General features: G+C 33.5%; 1 protein-coding gene across 5 annotated transcripts in view; it reads left to right on the top strand.

Moving 5' to 3' along the window:
• Positions 1-21,522, top strand: part of CSMD3 (CUB and Sushi multiple domains 3) — a 528,421-nt gene that overhangs the window by 259,146 nt on the left and 247,753 nt on the right. For all 5 annotated transcript variants that reach the window (XM_048939546.1, XM_048939547.1, XM_048939548.1 and 2 more), the window contains one exon: positions 8,275-8,396. In XM_048939546.1, coding sequence (XP_048795503.1) covers positions 8,275-8,396 — 122 coding nt within the window. The remainder of the gene's footprint in view (positions 1-8,274; positions 8,397-21,522) is intronic.

A 21,522-nucleotide genomic window follows, 5' to 3' on the forward strand; every position in this document is an offset into this window, starting at 1 on the left:
AGGGAAAACAATTTGGTAGCGAAATGTGACATAGCTATACAATATGTATGTGAGAAAAGCAGAGCAATTCTGTTAACAGCAGTCAGATTAGGCAAAAAAAAAAAAAAAAAAAAAGAACAACAAACAAAAAAAAACAACCAAACAAACAAAAAAAAAAACAGGTAGTTGAAGGAGACCATGGAGAGAGAAGTCTGAAGAATTCAAGCCAGGAATTCAAGTTAAGATTAGGGTTCAGATCATCAAGGTATGTGGTCAGACACCAGCATACCTGCAAACAGTAAGGCTTTACCATTTCCATCCAAGATTCATCAAGTGCCAAGACATTGTTGGTTGTGCTGATTATTTCCTATATGTTAGCAATAGCTACAAAAAAAAAAAAGCATACTGACTTTTAAACAAAGCTATTTTTCATATTATTTCCCTTAACATTCCTCTTTTTTTTTCTTCTTTTCTTTAAATTTTTCTCCACTTGCACATTAAAATCATAGGTACAGTTCACATGTAATAACTGTAAGTACAGAGTTCTGCATTTTCTTTCAGCGACAAAACAGTGATCAAATAAGATATACTGAAGTACAAAAGTATAAATAAGTTGCATTTTTCCTAGACAAAAAGTGAAGAATGAAGTCTGCTCTTAGATCTCCAGTGATAAAAGCCTATACTTTCTGATTAGTCGTGATTTTGAGTTTGATAATTGAAACTGCAGTGCATGGTATGTAGAGAAAATCTCATTAATGCAGAACTAATGTAACTGAAATGCCATCAGGAAATTGAACATATTATTGTTTGTATTGGCAGTAAAATTAAACTCTTCAGACATGAGAAGATAGTTTTATTTAAAATCCACTCATCAAAAAATCACTATTTTCAAGAGCTTAAATATGGATGTGATTGTGTTGCCCCCAGATATTCCTGCTGTTATGTATTGCAGATTTCTGAAGTTAAGAAAATCTGCTATATCATAACACTAAAGAATTTCAAGTAAAGGCTTGCATTCAAGTAGCTTTAAAAGCATGTAGTGTCTTAAGTAATAGAATACAATATGAAAAATATTCCAATTCTTAAATTGAGTGATAAGTAATTGTAAATAGGTGTAATTGCTACTTACAGAGACAATTCAGGAAAAATTCTTAAAACCTCCATGTTTTGAATTTACTTTAAAGCAATGGCAGCCAAAGCCTCAGTGATGTTATTCTGTGTATTTTGAGAATCATTAGCTTAAACAAGACTGGAGAAAAGTATTTGAAAAAAAATCTGTATTCACTGCTTCCTGCATGTTGACATACTTATGCCATATCTCAGTAATTTTAGCCACACAGAGAAATGAAACTTGTAAAGGATGTACTAAGTTCAAAAATTAAAACATATTCTCATATTGTAGCATCAGTTGAAGAATATGTTTTAAAATGGAATATCTAAAATACAATTTGAATGGTTTTGTAATACTTCCATGAAGAGACATATATCAAAGTAATAGTCCATCAGTGAGTGAGAATACATCAGTACATATACATGTAAAACTTCAAAAACACATTCATTTAAGTTTAGTAATGTTTGCAGCCAGACTGGAACACAGTTTTTCACTAAACAATATGGACAGTCCTGACTACCTAGGAGGTCTGGTTTACACCCTCAACTTACCTTTACATAGATTGGAAATAAGAAAGATAGGAATTAGGTTGTTAAAAATATTTGCAAATGCCCATAAGATCTCAATAGGATCATGTAAGACCTACATATTAGCAGAACTAAATTGTTAATGTTATTATGAGGGCTGCTTCAAAAGTAATGCCTCCCATTCTATTGTGTTGTCCCATGACGTCAGAGGTGAATACTGATGGTATTGCAGCAGAGATTAATATCCAGAAAATGTTGATCAATAGCAGTGGCTGCCGTTTTTGCTGCATGGAAGCATGCTGCATGCATTTTTGCTTCAAGGACATATTCTTACTTCATATACACTTCCACGTCAGATGCTGCTTTGTCAGACTGCTCCTCTGCTGCTATTTGTCAGGCAGCAACAAAATATAGTAGAATATTGGTAGGAAAGTTCAACCTCTACTGCCATATCAGCAACACTGGCCTCTGATGTTGTGAGCCAATATAATAAAATAGGAGGTATTACTTTCAGTGCAGTCCTTATAGTATCCATAAATAATTTCTGAATAGCAGCAGTTGTCATATTTAAAGACATATATTTTTGTAAGTAATGAAACAAAAGCTAGTTAACTGCACAAAAGCTGAACTTTTTATTAAAAAAAAAAAAAAGGAAAATAAAAAAAAAAATCGGAATTATTATTTGCTGTTTTCACAGGGAACACATACATCCAATTAGGATTTATCAGCAAAAGGGAGACATTTAAAAAAAAAAAGTTTGCAAAAGTTAGTGGCCAGAAAAGCAAGCAAAATGACCCATTAAATGGCAAACAAAATGACTCATTAAAAAATAATAATAACTTTCATTTCACTTTTTGAATCTCAGAAAATTGATACATTTTGGACCTGCTTGCTGGTAAAATGTCAGTGTATTATGTGGCATGCTAAAATGCATTTTTAGGCTTTTGTTACACAAATTGATCCTCTACATCTATGTATACATATGTTTCATAGATTTTTTTAATTCTCTATAGAAGAAGTGTAATGTAAAATATTATCAATTCCATGAAAAATATTCCATTACTAATTTTATTATTTTATCTTTTTCCAATGCTTAACCATTTTTTTTATTTTCTCCTGTTTTAGTCTCTTCTCAGCAAATGGCCTTAATAATACCTCTTTGAATATCCAAATAAATTCTATCTTTGACTTTATCTTTTAATTTAATACTTTTTATTGGAAGTCTATGAAAATAAACTTTTTGTTCTATTTATTGATCTCATTTTTATTTTTCATGCACTCAGAATACAGTGGTTACATATAGGTTGTATATAGGTTTTATAGCCTGGATAGTCTTAATCAGCTTTCTCATACTCCTTTGTTTGTTATCAGGATAATACATAGCTAATTATGCTTTCACAGTTTTAGAGGTGATTATAGATTTTTTTTAAATAGAGTTCTCTAACCAACTTGTACAGCAGATACAATCTCTGTTTATTTAAATATTAGTTTTACCATGTTCAGTATTTTGGTCTCCACAAGGGTAAATATTTTCTTCAGTATTTTCTGAGCTGATTTTTATTTATTATTTTATTATCATTATTTATTGCTTTCCCAGAATATTATTTTCCTTTACAATTTCCATTACATATGCATACACTTGCATACGTATCATTCTTTATCATGGTTTCTCAGTGTGGACTTGCATTAATTCTGTGTTCTTCACATCTCTGTCACATTTATGGTAGAATAAGTTTCAGTCTTTCAAATCTTTTGTAATTATAAGGGAAACAGATAAACAGACATCTCAAGAAATTAAACATTTTAACTAATGTGAGACAAGGTTACTTATTTTACAAAGGAAATCTCTTTTATAACACCAGTTACTTTTTAATTTAAAAAAATTTTACTTGTTTTAAATTTATATGCCAGAATTTTATCTCCAATGGATATATAAAACACCATTAACTAAAATGATTATCTATTTATTTTAAAGAAATTAAAAATAAATATGCATTAAACTTCAGCTGTTCAAAATATCATATATGTAAGTTAGCAAAAAACTCTAATTCCACAAAGAATATTTCCTACCTTTGATCACACTCATTTTCTGATGCCCTACACATTCTTTTGCAAGTTTTATAACTGCATCTTTGCATGTAACATCTTTAATTAGTTAAATTAATTGCCATAGTGTCCATGTTGTTTCCTTTTTCCTTACTAATATGAAATATAAATTTCAGCGGCTACTCTAAAGTTAATAGCAACACTCATAATAAGTTCTGAAGAGCAGATTGACATCTTGAAATTGCAAAAATTCACATATTTCTATCTCCCAACAAGAGCTGCCTCCATGGTTAGAGGACAGTGAGGTCCTATGAGTAATTTTTTATCTTTTACAAGTGAAATGAAATATTTTTTCTGTGATTACAATACATCTGAATCCAGATGTAGTACTGCAAGAAAACTGTTTTTCAAACAAATGTACTGATTTATAAATGTATTTTACTGATCTGCTGCTATTGTCATTGAGTCAGTAAAGTAACTGCTCTTAGATTTAAAGGAGTAAGTTCAGTAGACACTTATGCCCATAAGCTGTTAGTATGTATTTAATAATGTTTGTTTTTAAAGTTGTTAGACATTCATGTCTCTATGCTTATGCATTTCCAAATTCTATATAAAATATTCAGAAGCACAGTCAGAACTAATCTTCAAACACAAATATTATCTTCATAGGAATGAAATGTAATTCATGCTTTTAAATCAGTTCCAAAAGAAAAATAAAGCAAATTCTAGATAAGCCACAGTGAATCAGATCCAGGAGTTAAACCTGCCAATAATTCAGCTGTCAAACTACACATTAACATGTAATCTTTGTTTGAAAATATAAGTTAATACATTTTTCAGGTCATGTTGACTTCAATTTTTTCATCCACATACTCTTTTTTTTTTTTTTTTTTTTTTTTTTACAGAGGTTAATAACATGACAACCTTTGGAAACAGTTAATCCCTCTTTTCATCTCTCTTGGTTGAAAATGCAGAGCATAGAGTTAAATTCGACTGAAATCTTTCAAATCTTTATTTGATTAGTGGATGGTTAGTAGACCTGCCTATGTTTATTTAACAATTTTGCAGCTTTCAGTTTCTATGTAAACTTTGCTCATGTTAAATAGATTATACTCATATGAAGAACTTCACAATCCTTCTCAGTCAGTACTTGCAAAATTCAGCTTTTTTTTCAGTTACTTTACTTACTCACAGGGCTATAAGAATCATCACAGAATTATAAGAAAGAGTTCATAATTTGGTGAACTATCTTGTGAGCAACTTCTTCAATTCAGAAAGATGGACAAAAAATACCTTAAATGTTATAGGAAATAGTTACAGATTTCAATAAATAAAACAGAGAGTTTAAGTAGACGACTTATGTCCAGGAGAGATTTTCAAATAATCTCTAAAAGCTAACAAAAATTCATATTAGTTTTGCAAGTATATACTATACTGTTTATACTTGGCAACCCATTCAAAGACTGCAGTGGTTAAGAAAGAGTCTTCATATGATCACAGGCAGAGGTAAGAAACTTGTAATGCTTATGGAAATAAGTAATAAAAGAAAAATGGTAATATTGAATGAGAAAATACAGTATTGATGTTTAGAGGTAGATAAATTGATGAGTAAAGAAAAAAAATGTAAACATGTTATTATATTTCTGTAGTGTAGCAGAACATTAGTTTCACTATAGGTGTTACTGGGCAGAAAGTAGTCTGATATCCACCAAAAAAACATCAATTGGATCTGTTTCTCAGTCACCTGAAAAATGCAATGAAATCAATCAAATAATCCTATAGTCATTAAAATTTTAGAACTACACTCTATCTCCTTTTAACCCCCCCAAAAATTCAGTATCAGCCTACAATATTTACTTATTGTATGTTGCTATTCATGTTCTCTTTAACTTTATCAAAGACATTGACAGTAGGATCAAGTGCATGTTCAGCAAGCTTATGCAAGACGTCAAGCTGTGCTGTGCAATCAACTTGCATGAGGGATGAGATGCCATTCAAAGAGATCTAGATAGGCTCAAGAAGTGAGCCCGAGTGAACTCAGTGAGATTCAATAAATCCAAATGCTAGGTCTTGCACCTGGATTGTGGCAACTCCTGTTATCTGTACAAGCTCAGAGATGTCAGGATGGAACACAGCCCTGCTGAAAAGAACTTGTGGGTACTGGTGGATGGTAATCTGGACATGAGCCAGCAGTGTGCCCTCACAGCCTGGAAAGCCAACAGTATCCTGGGCTGTGTCCAAAGAAGCATGGTCATCAGATTTAAGGAGGTGATCGTGCCTTTCTTCTCTGCACTCATGAGATCACACCTGGAGTACTATGTACAGATATAGTTGCTTCAGTAGAGGAGAGACATGGATCTGTCAGAGTTAGTGCAGAAGAGGACCATAGAAAAGTTCTAAGGGTTGGAACACCTCCCCTGGACAGGGTGAGAGAGCTGGGTCTTACAAGCCTGGAGAAGAGAAGGCTCCAGAGAGACTTGAGAGCAGTCTTTCAGTACCTAAAGGGAGGCTATAAGAAAAGGACGCTCTTTAGCAGGATCTGTTGTGGTACAACAAGGGGAAAATGGTTTCAAGCTTAAAGAGAGAAGATTTAGGTTGAATGTAAGAAAAACATTTTTACAGTAAAGATAGTGAGTCACTGGAACAGGTTGTCCAGGGAGATGGTGGATACCCCACTCCTGGACTCATTCAAGGTCAGGCGGGATGGGGCTCTGAGCAACTTGATCTAGCTGTAGATGGCCCTGGTCACTGAAGGAGACTTGGATTAAATGACCTTTTAAAAGTCCCTTCCAACTTGTGAGGATTCTATGATATCAAAAGCTTCCCTGCGTTGTAAATAAAGTTAACTGATGACATCATCTTTATAGCTTCTTATGGTTGTATTTGTATTTTCAAGTGAAATAAGATAAATTTTGATCATTTGTTCCTTAGCCAGAGTTCACGAAATCAAATATTTTCAATTTGTGATTACTTATTTATTTTTATTTCAGAATATACTGTTACTGCTTCTGGAAAGAAAATGTTATGAGGAGTAACTGAGGGACTGGGGTTGTTTTGTCTGGAGAAAAGATGGGTGGAGGGAGAACTTATCACACTCTAACACTGGAAAGGAGGTTGCAGTGAGGAGCGTGTCTGTCTCTTTTCTCAGGTGATGAGTGAAAGGAAATGAGGAAACATTCTTAGTTTGTCCAAGGGGATGTTTAGTTTGGACATTAGGGAGAATTCCTCCATGGGAAGTGTGACCAAGCATTGGAATGGGACGCCCAGGGAAGTGCTAATTCAACTATGCAAAAGGTTGATGGTTGAACTTGATGATCAGGAAGGTCTTTTCCAGGATAGATGATTCAAGGGTAGATGTAATATGGGCTGAGTTGAAATAATGAAGAAATTATGTGCTTTACCACACTGGATTATCTCCTCTGTAATCTCATTTTTTCTACTGCCTGAAGGTATTTTAAATTGTTTAGTATATGAAGGGAAAGAAAGTCGCAGTAATCAATTGTCAATATTGTTTTCCTGTTATTTAAGGATTTTTTTTTTTATGTTCTAAGTATTTGTGTGCAAATTTGAATGGTGAAAAAAAAAAATGATACATACATTATTCAAATGTATTCAGATACATTTTTTCTTAAAGATCCTTTCCAACTCAAATAATTCTATGATTATGAGATTCCACATGATCATTCTATGATAAATCTTTAAACAGGGTCAACTTTACTAGATTTTCACCTGGCTGCAAATGTTACATGCAGGAGTGTAATATCTGTATACTAGTAGAAATGTAGTCTAGAGCAAAAACTGAGATTAAGTGTCTTTGTTAGTCTTTTTTTTATTTCCTCCCCCCTTCCCTCCTCCCCCTTAGGGAGTAGTTAGCTGTGTGTTTTCACTCTGAACAAAATTCTTTCTGGTGGTTAATGGGGAAAAAGGACAAACCAGTATGATTCTGTGGTAAAAATTACACCATTTCTGTCCTTTGAGTTATTTGCGATGTTAGACACAATATAGAATGAATAATGCTCTTGGTCTCGGTGGCTGGTTTTTTTTTTATTTGTTTGCTTTCTTTTTTTTTATGATGTGCTACTGTAAATATACAGATTTCAGTTTGTAACTAAATGTCATTTGTAATTTTTAAAATTAGATAGCATTATTTTCATTAAGACTTTTATATATTTTCTTTAAAATTTCCAGGAGAAAGGCTGACATTTTAATAAACCAATGTATAAACAACAACAAATAAATGAGAGTAATCTTTGTGTTCTATTTATCAATTCTTAGTGTACATAACAGTATAAGCTTCTTAAATGCTTCTTAAAAATTCAAATCTAAGTGGTTTTTGTTTTCTTTTTTTAAATAGGCAGAACAATTTCTCTTATTTCACTCTAAGAGCCTATTAGTTTGTTTTTGTTTTTGTTTTTTTTAAAGAAAAGATTGGACACAAAAGCAAGTGTCTTTATTGTGCTAGAATAAATATGAGTCATTGTATTGTTTTGTACTGGTTCTACTTGTGCTCAATATTTTAATCCTTCTTGTCTCAATTACATTAGAGCTTGTATTATTAAGTTGCTGCATGCATTTCAAATGTTAATTAAAAGATTAAATTTCTTTTTGCAGTTAAAACTTGTGGATCCAATCTTCAGGGTCCTGGTGGTACTTTCACATCACCCAATTTTCCATTCCAGTATGACAGCAATGCTCAGTGTGTGTGGGTCATCACAGCTGTCAATATTAATAAGGTAAGTTTAAATCTCTGTCTTTACTTTAAAGAATAAAAATAATCCACCACAGAAACATCTATGATCATGACATTTGTTACTAACATGATTTGGTTGCTCAGTTTCTCAGTCTATTTGCAATATTTGGTGCATTGCATACATTTCTAAAAGAAATGTAAATGTAAAAAACAATTACCAAATGGTATGGAACATACTGTTCGATGTTTCCACAAATAGTATGTTAGTGTCAGTAGAGCTAAATTGCAGGCAACACTGTTTTCATTGATTTCTTCCTTAGACTATGTGAGATGTCCCTGAAGTTGGTGCACTCACTTACTGAAGGAGAATTATAAAAATATATAATTTTTTCACTGTCTGAGCCATTGTATTGAAATCCCATACACTTCATACCTACAGTTTAAATCAAAGCACATCACCACTGGTGTTGTTCCAGGGTAGGTTAGATGGGACCCTGAGCAGCCTGATTTAGTGGGTGGCAACTCTGCCCATGGCAAGGAGGTTGGAACTCAGTGACTCTTAAGGTACCGTCCAATCCAAAGCAATCTATTAGCATTTGACTGTGTAATATGTAGGTGGCTCAAAAAGTAGTCTCGTATTTATTTCCATGGAAATTACAACAGATAGAAAAAGTACAATAAAACTATTTAATAGAGAAAAAATTCTCAGCTACAAAGCACTATTTTTCAATATAGTTCTCACCATTAACTATGCACTTTTTCCAGTGCATAACAAAAGCCTGCATGCTGCACTCATAAAAATCTGCACCATGGCTTTTCTTCATCGCTGTCACTACTGCTGAAATGTATCATCCATCACCTCTGTTTGGTCTCTACAAATTTTACAGGAAGTGTTGATGAATGTTAGTGGGTGCAATAGAGGAATTCACCTTGATACACATTTCCATGTTAGATGCCATTTTGTCAGTCTGTCAAATGTCAAATGGCAACAAGATATATTGGAATATATATTGGTAAAGTTCAATCTCTGCTACCATACCACCAACATCCACCTCTGACATCATGGATCAATATATTAAAAGAAGAGGCATTACTTTTGGAGCAGCCCTCATAGATCATTGAAGTCTGTCAGAATGTCTTAAAAGATGATGTAGAGAGCAATGGTGCTCTGCCTCTCAGGTGATATTGTGTATTTTCAGCTTCTGAAAATTTTTCATAGTTCAAAGGTAATACATTGAATGTTTATACATTCTTCCAATGGTAGAAGCAGAATTTTATGCTCACAAGCTGATAAGTACCATCTAGAAAATCTCAGGTGGCTCCAGTGTTAAGATATTAATGACTTGAAGATATTTAAAACTTAAATTCTTAGACGGATGTGTTTGTGTCCTCCCAACCATTCTGCCTCTCGCATCTGCCACAGAATCTCAGTTGAGTTGAAACCTGAGTGTATTACATGCTACTTGTGCTTATGAGACTCCGCAAGTAAGATGCAGTGGTGATCAACAATAATATTTCAACCAACATACATGCATGTGTGGCTGTAGCACCCCAGTGATTACCAGTAAAGAAAAGGGACTTAAAAAATTAATAAAAGACAATGCAATTGATGCTAGCAACTCATATTTTGTGAAATATCTCATCATTGTACAACAAGAAAATCTATGAGTGAAAGCTTTAGAAATCATCATCAAATTTCACAAAGTCCAAGATATAGAGTCATCACTAATTCCAGAAGTTCTTTAAAAGTTTGAATGCTGATTATGGGGATATCATTTACTTTTTTGATGTAAATGAAGTGGCTAAGTCGAGGTAAAGTGCTAAAAAGATTTTAGGATTTGCAAGATAAAATCAACTCATTTATGGAATCAAAAGGAAAATTTGTGCCAGAATATGAAGATGAAAAATGACTCACAGATTTAGCATTTTTGGTGGATTTGACTGCTCATGTTAAACATGGGTCTTCAAGATTAAAATAAACTTATCTGTGCTTTGTTTCAAAACATAAGAGAGTTTAAAATGAAACCTGAATTTGACAAGCTCAAGTTACAGCAAATGAATTCATGCGTTTTGATACCTTGGCTAAACACAATCCTGCGTACAATGAAAAGTATGCAGTTTTGCTTCCTGTTTTGATGAAGGAATTTAAGAGTAGATATCAAGATTTCTGAAAAAATCAACTTCTTCGCATATTTGTGACTCCAATTTCAGTTGACATAAACACATTACCTGCAAATTTTCACATGGAACGTATAGAGTTGCAATCACAAATTCAATTCAAAAATCTGATCATGTTCTTAACTAGACTTTTATGAGATCTATTTTACCAGAGAAAGTACTCCTTGCTTCACCTAGCTTCACAATTACTCCTTATTCATGTCATTTCTTTTAGGCAGTATGTGCACTGTGAAAAATTATTTTCAAGGATGAAGCACATAATTAGTATAATTAGATAAAAAATCTGTACGGAACATCTTAAGAACTCACTAAAAATTGAAAACACTTCAATAATACCAGACACTGATGCACTAATTTCACAAAAACAAGGTCAAATATCCCATTAGTTTTTTTTATTTTTGACGCCAACTTTTTCTGTTTTAGTAAAAAATAAAAATAAAATATGCATTAAGTATGTTATGTAATTATATGCATTCCAAGACAATTTCTCTTCACTCAGTGCAGCCCAGGCTAGCCAAAAGGTTAAATGACCATGATCTAAATCAACCACCCTGACATGAAATCTTTCCCTGGATGAGATTACTTAAGGCCTTGTCCAAACTAATTTTGAGCTCTTTCAGGTAGGAGACATCTGCTTCTGTGGACAACTTATTTTAATGTTTCACTGCACTCAAGCAGTGAAGTCAGCAGGTTTGCAGTCATGGAATGGCTGAAATTTGAAAGGACCTCCAAAGGTCATCTCTTCCAGCCCCACTGCTCAAGCACAGGCATGCAATAGTCTGGATGAGTTTTTAATATCTTTGAGAAGCAGAACTCCACAGCCTCTTTAGGTGACCTGTTCCAATACTCAATCATGTTCATGGTGAAAAAATGTTTTCCTCTGTTTAGACAGGACTTCCTGTGTTTGTTTCAGTTTGTGTCATTGCTTCTTTTCCTGTCACTGGACAATTAACTGAATTAGTCAAGCTCCACTTTTATTACACCGTTCCTTCTGAGCCTTCTTCAGGCTAAGCAGCGCCAACTCTATTAGCTGTTCCTGATGTGCTCCAGTTCCTTAATCATCTAACAACTTCTTTTGTAGGACTCTCTGCAGTAGCTCCATCATCTATGGAAATGCGCATCTTAGACTTGCTTGCCTTTCTCTCAAAAAATTTAAGAGTCCGAGTTATTTTATCTGTATAAATTCCAGTTCTAATAAAAACAAAATAAGTCCCTCTTTAGTCAGAGACTACATCTGGAATAGCTGAAATAAAAGATTTTTTTAAATTTTAAAAATGCTAACATTGGAAATTTTCTGAAACTGTAAATACAATTGCATGGTATATTAGCATAACATGAAAGTTCCAGGCTGCGACTGATAAAGATGCCTAAGTATAAACTGAGTTTCAAAGTTCTGGGTAGATCCATGCTGGTCCAGTAAAATATTTCAGTGCATGCATGATTTGCTTTTATTTAATTAATGCATATATATTTAACTTTCTCCTATGCATATAAACACTGTATAATATTAAAGATGTATTATAAGAGTGAAAACTATAGTAAAGAACTCTTCACTTGTTTTAAACTACAAACTAAGTACAGACATAAGCAGGAATGCCTCTTGATGGATGGTGCAACAGACTTATGTCAGAAAACACAATGCAAAGAAAATCTAAATTGATCAAGGTATCAGTAATAACACTATATTTATTTCAAAATATGAATGTTGGAAATAGTTCCTACCCTTCACTGGTGCAATGCTGAAATCAATAAACTCTGAAAAGTCTAAAACTCGCCATGGGCAAACTACAGTGCCAGTCCTGTTTATTATAGATAAGTTTACACACATTCCAGCAGTATCCAGAAAATACTGTTCTTTCCATGCTTTCATTAGACATGATTATCTCTTTCATACTGCAATGAAACTCAGGCTTGAAGCTAATTAGAGAGTTTCTGAAATAATTGATAGAGAAAAGATTTAAATGTTATCTGAAACAACATTCAGATATGTTTATAGTTTTGGGTATAAGTAGAAAAATGTGGATAACGCTGATTAGAGGAACATTACTTAACTTCTTAAAACAAAATGAGATTGTTTTACAAGTTACATCAAATTCTTCTTAGCATATATTGAGTAGTCCACATATATATAGCTTTTACATACGTAATCACCAGTTAAGAGTTTTAGTTTTGAGTGAGGTTAACATTATATGTATTATATGTAACATTATCTTGAACATAACAGTGTTTGCCTTGTATTACTCTTAAATAGCATAACTTTCTGTTATGTTTCCCTGAAGTAAAAAATGTCGTTGATATTTTTGAACAACAATGAATGAAGATTACCAATTAGAAGGTTTTTTATAATGACTATAGCAAGTAATGACACAGTGTTCAATGTAAATACCAATATTTACTATATTCTATACAGTTCTTTACATAAAGTAAATTAAAGATCTTTACTGATGTTTTGGATAAGAGATTAAGCATATACTCAGTAAGTTTGCAGATGACATCAAGTTGGAAGGAGGTGCTGATGTGCCCGAGAGTAGGAAGGCCTTTCAGAGAGATTCAGGTAACCTGGATGAATGGACTGAGGCCAATTGAATGAAATTCAATCAGCCCAAGTGCCAAGTCCTGTACTTTAATCAAAATAGCCCCATGCAATGATACAGGCTTGGGTCAGAGTGGCTGGAAAGCTGCATGGAGGAAAAGGATCTGAGAGTGTTGGTTGGTCAGCACTTGGCTGAACATGAGCCAGTAGTGTGTCCATGTGGCCAAGAAGCTAACAACATCCTGGCTTGCATCAGAAATAGAGTATCCAAAGTGGCAGGGAAGTGATCATTCCCCTATACTCAGCACTGATAAGGCTGCACCTTGAGTACTGTGTTCAGTTCTGGGCCTCTCACTATAGAAAAGACATCGAGGCCCTTGAGTCTGTCCAGAAAAGGGCAACAAATGTGGTGAAGGGTCTAGAACATGAGACTTACGAGGAGGCTGAGATGAGACCTCATAGCTCTCTGTATCTCTTTGAAAGGGTCAGTCTCTTCTCCTGGGTAACAGCAATAGGAGTTGCACCAGAGGAGGTTCAGACTGGTTATTGGGAAGTATTTGTTCTTAGAATGAGTGATTTAAAAGGGTAGATGCATTACTTACAGACATGGTTTAGCGGGCAAGATTGATGGTAGATGAACAGTTGCACTAAATGATCTTAGAAGTCTTTTCCAACCTTAATGATTCTTTGATTCTATAATTCTGCGAGTCTATAAAAGTATGTTAAAAAATGCGATTATTCTGAGGGAGAAAGCAGTAGATGAAATACGCTCATTGTTAGCTCAGTATAAATCCATAAGTCTTTTACCAGTGATAAAAAAATTTTGTTTTCTGGACTTTGGTTAAACCTTGTTCATGTTATTTGCTTATTTTACATAATGTGGAGTAAGAAAGTGTCAATTTAGATTCTTGATTTTTTCTTAAAAGGATGGGCTTTAAAAATGTCAGTCTGGATTTAATAACAGACTAAAACTTCGGTACAATCATAACTTGGGCTAAAGTTAAGCAGATTTTGAATCTTACACATTATACTTGTTAATTTTTTTCTAATCCACAATGACAGAAATACTGCAGAAAATGAAAGTGCTAGAATGACAGACTTTCTGACAAATTTCAGTCATTCCAACAAAATCTTTTACAGCAATGCATTAAGGAGAAAAATAAGTAAAAGAGATTCTTTTAAAAAAGACAAGATGTCTTCCAAAATTGTAAGGAGAAATTAAATATCTAAAATCATTATTAGATTTAGATGTATTAGAAAACTAGGTCCTTGTTCTGTTCATTTTACATGGCAGAAACTTTTCAGGAAGAAATTTTTAGTGATCATGCATTATGTTATTGTACATTTCTCATCAACATATTTTAAATTTTACCTTCAGTGTATTTAATACTTGAAAATATTCTTACTATCTTCCTAATTAGGTAAATGTATTCTGTAAAATGTGTTCCAAAAGTTTGCTCATGTTCACATTCCTTTTATCTGCTGCATGTTGAAATAATTTTGAAATCAATTATTACTTGTTTCTGAGAATTGAGGCTTATTCATTTTTTTTTTATTTACGTGTACATATAAATATATATGTATGCTTGGTCTTTCTGTCCATGTCAAATATTTTATATTCAATTCTTTCTCTTAGAATCATAGAATCCTTTGAGATGGAAGGGACATATAAAGGTCATCTAATCCATTCCCCTTCTATAAACAGGGACACCCACAGCCTTGCCCAGGACCTGATCCAGCCTCACCTTGAAAGTCTGCAGAAATGGGGCATCCACCAGATCTCTGGGCAACCTGTTCCAGTGCCTCACCACCCTCTCTGTAAAAGACTTTTTTATTGTATCTTAAATCTACTCTCTTTAAGCTTGAAACCATTTCTCCTTGTTTTATCACAAGAGAATCTACTAAATAGTCTGTCTCCTTCTTTCCTGTAGTTCCCCTTTAGATACTGAAAGACTGCTGTCAGGTCACCTCAGAGCTTTCTCTTCTTCAGGCTGAAAAGCCCCAGCTCTGTCAGCTTCTCCTCGTAGAAGAGGTGTTCCATCATTTAGATAATTTTTGTCACCCTCCTCTGAATGCACTCCAACAGGTCTGTATCTGTCCTGTACTGAGGATTCCACATCTGGACACGGTACTCCAGGTGAGGTCTCACCAGCACAGAGCAGAGGGGCAGGATCACCTCCCCCAATCTGCTGGCCATGCTTCTTTGGATGCAAAGATACAGCACCAACTCCTGGAGGACACCAATTGTCACAGATCTCCATCCAGATACTGACCATTAACCTCTACTCTCTGAATTTGATGCTGCAACCAGTTCTTCATCCATCAAACAGTCCACACATCAAATCTGTATCTTTACAGTTTGGGGAGAAGGATGTTGTAGGGTACCATGCTAAACGCCTTATAAAGGCCTTACAAAGGCCTCTTCTTCTTTGTGTCATAATATTTTTTACATTCTCTAAAAGTTTCATCTTCAAATTTCTGAGCTTTTGTGGATTATTATGCAAAGACAAAATAAGTGAAACAAGTTCAGCAAAAAGCTGAATGTTTACGTTTAACTTACCAGAGCTATGTTATCTCATTAACTATTGTCAGTGGAACATTTCCTAAGCTTGTTCTCAAGCATAAACTCAGTTGTCATCCATATTTATTCATGTTGACAGCATAAATTTCAGGCAGGCTGAGTACTTCGCCATGAAATCAAGTATTCATTTTATGAAGTCTGTTTTAATTAGGCTTATTGGAATAAATCATACCATAGATCTTCTTGCAATCAAATATCTCAAACTTGGCTTTAACTAAGCCTAGTATTTAGATGTAATGCAAGTGTTACAGTCAATGAAATGATCAGAAAAATAGAGAATACATAAGTTCACACTTAACTATATATTTTAACCCTAATTCAGTGGTTTTTGTTGTTTTTTTTTTTTCATTTTACTTGAGGACTAAAAAAATCTGTCACTGTATTTATCAGTAGGAGATAGTTTATTATATATGAAACTAGAAAGTGTGAACTATCTTTGATCTGTTCAGAAGACATTCAATTTACTTTTAGTGTTAGTTTCTTTTAAATTGTTTAACAACATTTTGATCTGATAAAAAAAAATCAGTGATGTACGTAACTTAGGTTTTTATTTTAAATCTTAGAAATGTGTTTGGAGAAAAGGGAGATTGTCTCAATGGAATGAGAGTATAGAAGAGAATCCAAATATTTCTAAAACAGGAGATTACAGATTTGGCAGTGAGGGAATGTAGTCAACTGATGAATAACAGCAGTTGGAGTCGGAAGGTACATGCATATGCTGTGGTTTAAGTGTTGGAGTGAAACAGTAAAATGAGGAGGGGAAAAAGAACAACACAGTTATAAATGTATTAATGATTTGTATTTCCAACCTGCAATTTTACTATATCTCCATATTACTATGGAGATACAGATCAGTTTTACTAATTATTGTAGATGTTACCTCACTAAATATTATTTCTATGCTTCCATGACTGTATGAACCATGTCGTTCTAATTTCAGCTGGGATCTTTTTCTAGGAAGTAGCTGTTATGATGTTATGGATTTAGAATGAGAATAATATTGATAACACACAGATGTTTTCATTACTGCTGAGCGTTTTAACAGAGTCGAGGACTTCTCAGCTTTTCATGATGCCATGCTAACAAGGAGGCTTGGGGTGCCCAAAAAGTCAGGAGGGGACAGAACAAGCACAACTGATCCAAGCTGGTGAAAGGGAGATTCTATACCGTACAGCGCAGGGGATCTTCCACCTATTGGAATCTGTCTAGGCACTGGTCAGTGGGTAGTCAGCAATTGCAATTTGCATCACTTGTCCTATGTATTCTTTCATCATTATTATTATTATGCCCTTTTAAACTGTCTTGACCTCTGTTTTTGAGTTTTATCCTTTTTGCAGTTCTTTTTCCCTTCCCACTGGGGAAGAACAAGGGAACCTCAGTGTGCTTAAACCACAACACTTATTCTACACTGTGAAAATATTATCTATCCATATGTAATAAATGAGAAATTGAACCTACTTCAATAACTCAAACATGAATAGCTGCTTTTGTTTCAGTCAGCAGCAATTTTAGATTCTATCCATAACCTGAATTTCACATATCAATTCCATCTTTGATTAAATCTTTAGGTAGAATTAAAGACTGAATATGAATTTTTGTTCAATTGGACTATACAGTGAATACAAACATAGCTAGAACTTTTTAAAAGACATTGGTGCACGTGGCCCAGAGACTTTCATAGGAAGTTTCCAATGCATGCACTGTGAACAGCTGATAATTTTTAGTCTCTTTGTTTGATCAATTTTTGGCACAGAAATGTATCACTTTCGTCCACACTCACTCACTTGGTTGCTCTTGTGAGTGATATTTATAGAAGTGTTCAGCTCCACACACACCTTTTTCTGCTATCTTATGGGGAAATTGAACTATTTTATTAGGCCTGTTCGTTTTCTCTGAAGGGGTTTCCTGTAAAGACTTATGATTCTTTGCACCACCATTTACTATTTACATTTAATTATATTTTCTTTATGTTACAAGGTTAAATGACTGAGGTCTTTGAGACCTAAAAATACCTTTCAAATCTGTGATGCAAAAAAAACCCAAATAAAACAAAACAAAACGACAAGCAAATCAGACAATCAGATACAAATAAGTCTGTCCTGTTGTAGCAAAAGAGACAATATTTTAATAGAGAAATTTGGATTATTCTGAAACAATCCTTCCAACCTTAAACAGTTTCTTGTGTCTATATGATCATTCCATAGTTAAGGAATAGAACTGTATGCTAAAAAAGGATTTTGCTTTATTATTCTAATCAAAATAATGATTTAAATGATCTCTTAGTATAAATTTAATCCAAAATATATTGTTAAAGTAAGGCAATAACTGCATTGTAAGTTTGAACTTGGGCCGTGGACACAAATAAGGGATGAATACGAGTGTCTTAAGATTGGTGTTATGAATAACATAGTGCGAAGTGTTCACTAACACTAAAAATAAGTGAGTAAATGAATGCAAAATACAACAAACCTTACTGGAAAAAAAAAATAATCTTAAGAGAAGCAGTCCCTCTCTCAAGAAGTTAAACATGTTTGTTGAGCTTTTGAAATTTATACTCATGTGAGAGTGACATTCATGCAAAATAACATGGGAGAGATTGTTTTATAAGAAACATGAAGTATGTTCAAAAATGCTATATCCCAGATTTGGGAGTTTGGAATATTAACAGTTGTTTGAAAAGCTAAATGGACAGGTATTCTGCATTGCAACTGTAAATAATGATATCAATGAGAAAAAAATAAATACATATCCAAACATTCTCATATACTGTCCCACAGCCTTCACATATCTGGTGAATATATAGGTCAAAACTAGACCAGTGCTTTAAGATTAAGTGCCTTAGGGGCCAAGCGTTTTCTGCCTGTAAGTTTATGGATCGCAGCTTCAAGGCTGGGAAATCCACGTAGACCATGTTTGGAAACTGATGTTAGATCTTGTCATTTAAATGCTTTTGTGAAGAAGCCCACAAAATGACAATGTGAAACATGAGTTCTTTTATGTGCATGATATTTACATATCTCTATATATCATGTAAAGGTTGTATGCTTAATTCAGCATTTACACATGCCAAAAAAAAAAAATCTGCTTTTTTGACTTTTTTAAACTTTAAATTATTAGCCTTTTGATCTCTGGAACACTTTTTTTTTTTTTTTTTTTTTTTTTTTTTTTTTTTCCGTACCTTAATTTTCAGAGAGATTTCAAAACTGTTTTCTACTCCCTGTTTATGGCTGTCCTGGTTACTGCTCTGAATCTGAATCTTGGCCTCTTATGAAAAATGTTGTTATTCTATCCCAGGTCAGCTATATGCAACTTGGGACATACAATTGTTTTTAGGAATATAAGCATGTTTTTCTTTACCCCATAAGTGAAAACCAATTTTATCTTCTTTTACCTTTACCTAAAATCTACAGTTCTGCTCATTTAATTATTATGCCACAGACCAAATACTACCCAAACAGTGAGTCCTGTTCAAGTAGTGTCACAGGAAATAACACATTATTCTGACTACAATCATCCTCATTTTTTCACAGCTGTAGTAAAGAAGACATAGAGGAACATTTTTAAGGGAGGGAGAGATTCTGTGCATATCAATATCATCAAATTTAAGTCAATAAAAGGTTAAGTGTCATAGTTGGTAAAGATTTTATTTTATACTGTCTCCACAGTTAATGTGAAGAGATTTTATTTTCACTAGATAAAATGAATAGTAATACACTAAGAAATTAAGCATGCTTAGAGAAATGTCCAAGGTAGACAAGATGAATTCCTCTCCAAATAGCTTACCCATGGAAAAGAACTATCTGTGAAGGTAGTGAAAGCGATTATTTTGTGACGAGATTCCTTATTTTTTAGATTATTACAATTTGGTATAATTAATTTAAAATTAAACCTCTGTTTTATAATAAACAATAGATTCAATAAGTTTTCAAATGGAACCATTCTTTCATAATCATATGTATAACACAATTATTTTGATGGGGGGAATCTATGGTTCCATGGAAAATTATGAAGGTAGACCTATCAATCAGATGTCATCCTTTCATTATCTTGTACTGCCTAATATGAAAGCACATTGTTTACTACATGGAAAGTAGCCTGATATCCTCAGCACTAAAGCAATTAGCCATCCTGAGGCAATATAAGGATATAGAGACATAAATAGCATGCATTTTTTCCCCTTACTTGATTTCACTTCTACCAATGGAGAAGGTAACCAGAGTTCATTTTGACTGATTTTGATGGACAGGATATTATCAGCATCCTACAGTTTCTTTGGTTGGTTTGTTTGTTGGCTGCTGTTTCTAGAATAGCTCTGAAAACTGATGGAAGTTGATGTCTTGCACATACATTGCACTAAGGAGAAGTTCTCACTCTTGCTAGTATATTTTGATTATACTGGAGGATAGTATTTTTTTATAATTTTTGCAGAAATAGATTTCTTTATTGATCAAAGTTAGATGTTTTGGCACCAGAAAGATAGCTGGAACTTGCAAGTCTAACCTCTCTCCTTGTCTACAGCCTAATATTAGATAGTAATTAGTCACTTCATCCAATGTGTTGGAAAAAAAGTTTCTGATTTTCTAGTGGCTCAATAAAAGCAAATACAAATAAATTATTTAAAAATACTAGTAATTTTTCAGATATATATCAGAATAGTTTTTGCAAAGACTAAGATATTTGTTGGGAGAAAATATGGCAAGAAAATTATCCAATAATATGAACTGTAGGGAAAAACATGATAAACACACTGACTGAAGTTTAAGCCGATATGTTTATGATTTATTTGTACTCCTGTATTTTCCTCGTGAGTGCTATATTGATAGTTGGATTGTGTTATTCTTTAGCATTATCACTATTTTATTTGTAGAAAGCCTTATTTACAAAATATTTCTGAATCCTTTATATTGGGACTACATTAAATGTTGAGTCTACTGGCTAATCCATCTCAGAAACTCTTGTGAATGTGCGCAGACATAACAAAGGTTATACTTTCATGCAAACAAAAAAACTATAAAATGAAAAGTGAAACTATAAACTTTTTGAGATGTGACTTCCATGTGCCCTCTTCCCATTGTAAGACTTTCTAGAAATCTATCTAGGATAGTAAAGGACTACACGTTTGTTTCCAAATATGATGGCTCCAGAACAAATATTTCTAAGAGGTTTTTATAAATAACTGGTTACAGGAGTAGCCTCTATGGAAAATTAGATGATATTTAACATTTGTACTGGAGTTAAATAAAACAAAAAATCCTTCTTAAGGAACTCACAAAATAAGTGTTAAGATCTGTCACTCTACAAGTAGAAATCATCTGCTGTCTATAAGGCTAAGATTACTGGTAACCACTGACCTATGATACTTTGGGACGACACCAAACGGTTTCCAGCAGCCTATCCAAAAGTGCACCACAGTTCTCCTGAAGATCCTGTAATTTTATTTATTTATTTTGCTTCTTCACAGCATCTTACACGGTATTATGGTTACTGATATACTGATATACTTACACTGATATATGGTTATGCATTTGAATTCTATTTTAGATGCCCACAATGTGGATATCAATACAAAAACACTCAGACTCACTTTAAAGTTTAGAAGGATACTGATAGATGATAATTCATCTGGTGTGTGTTCTTTGCCTTTTAAATTTATGTCAAATACCAATATTTTCACTGTACAGTTCATTTTGATGAGGATTATTGCCAACAAATGGAATCAACCATATAGAAGGAACTTTCCAGATGAGCTAGTGAGTACTTATCACCCTGAAGAGACTTACAGTATTTCACGTCCTCTTTTCCTCTCCTCTTTTCTCCTTTGCTAGTGAAAGATTAAAATAAATTAAAAGGACAAAAGGGATTAATTAGACTGTTAGA

This window comes from Lagopus muta, chromosome 3 (assembly GCF_023343835.1).
Source record: "Lagopus muta isolate bLagMut1 chromosome 3, bLagMut1 primary, whole genome shotgun sequence".
Taxonomy (NCBI): domain Eukaryota; kingdom Metazoa; phylum Chordata; class Aves; order Galliformes; family Phasianidae; genus Lagopus; species Lagopus muta.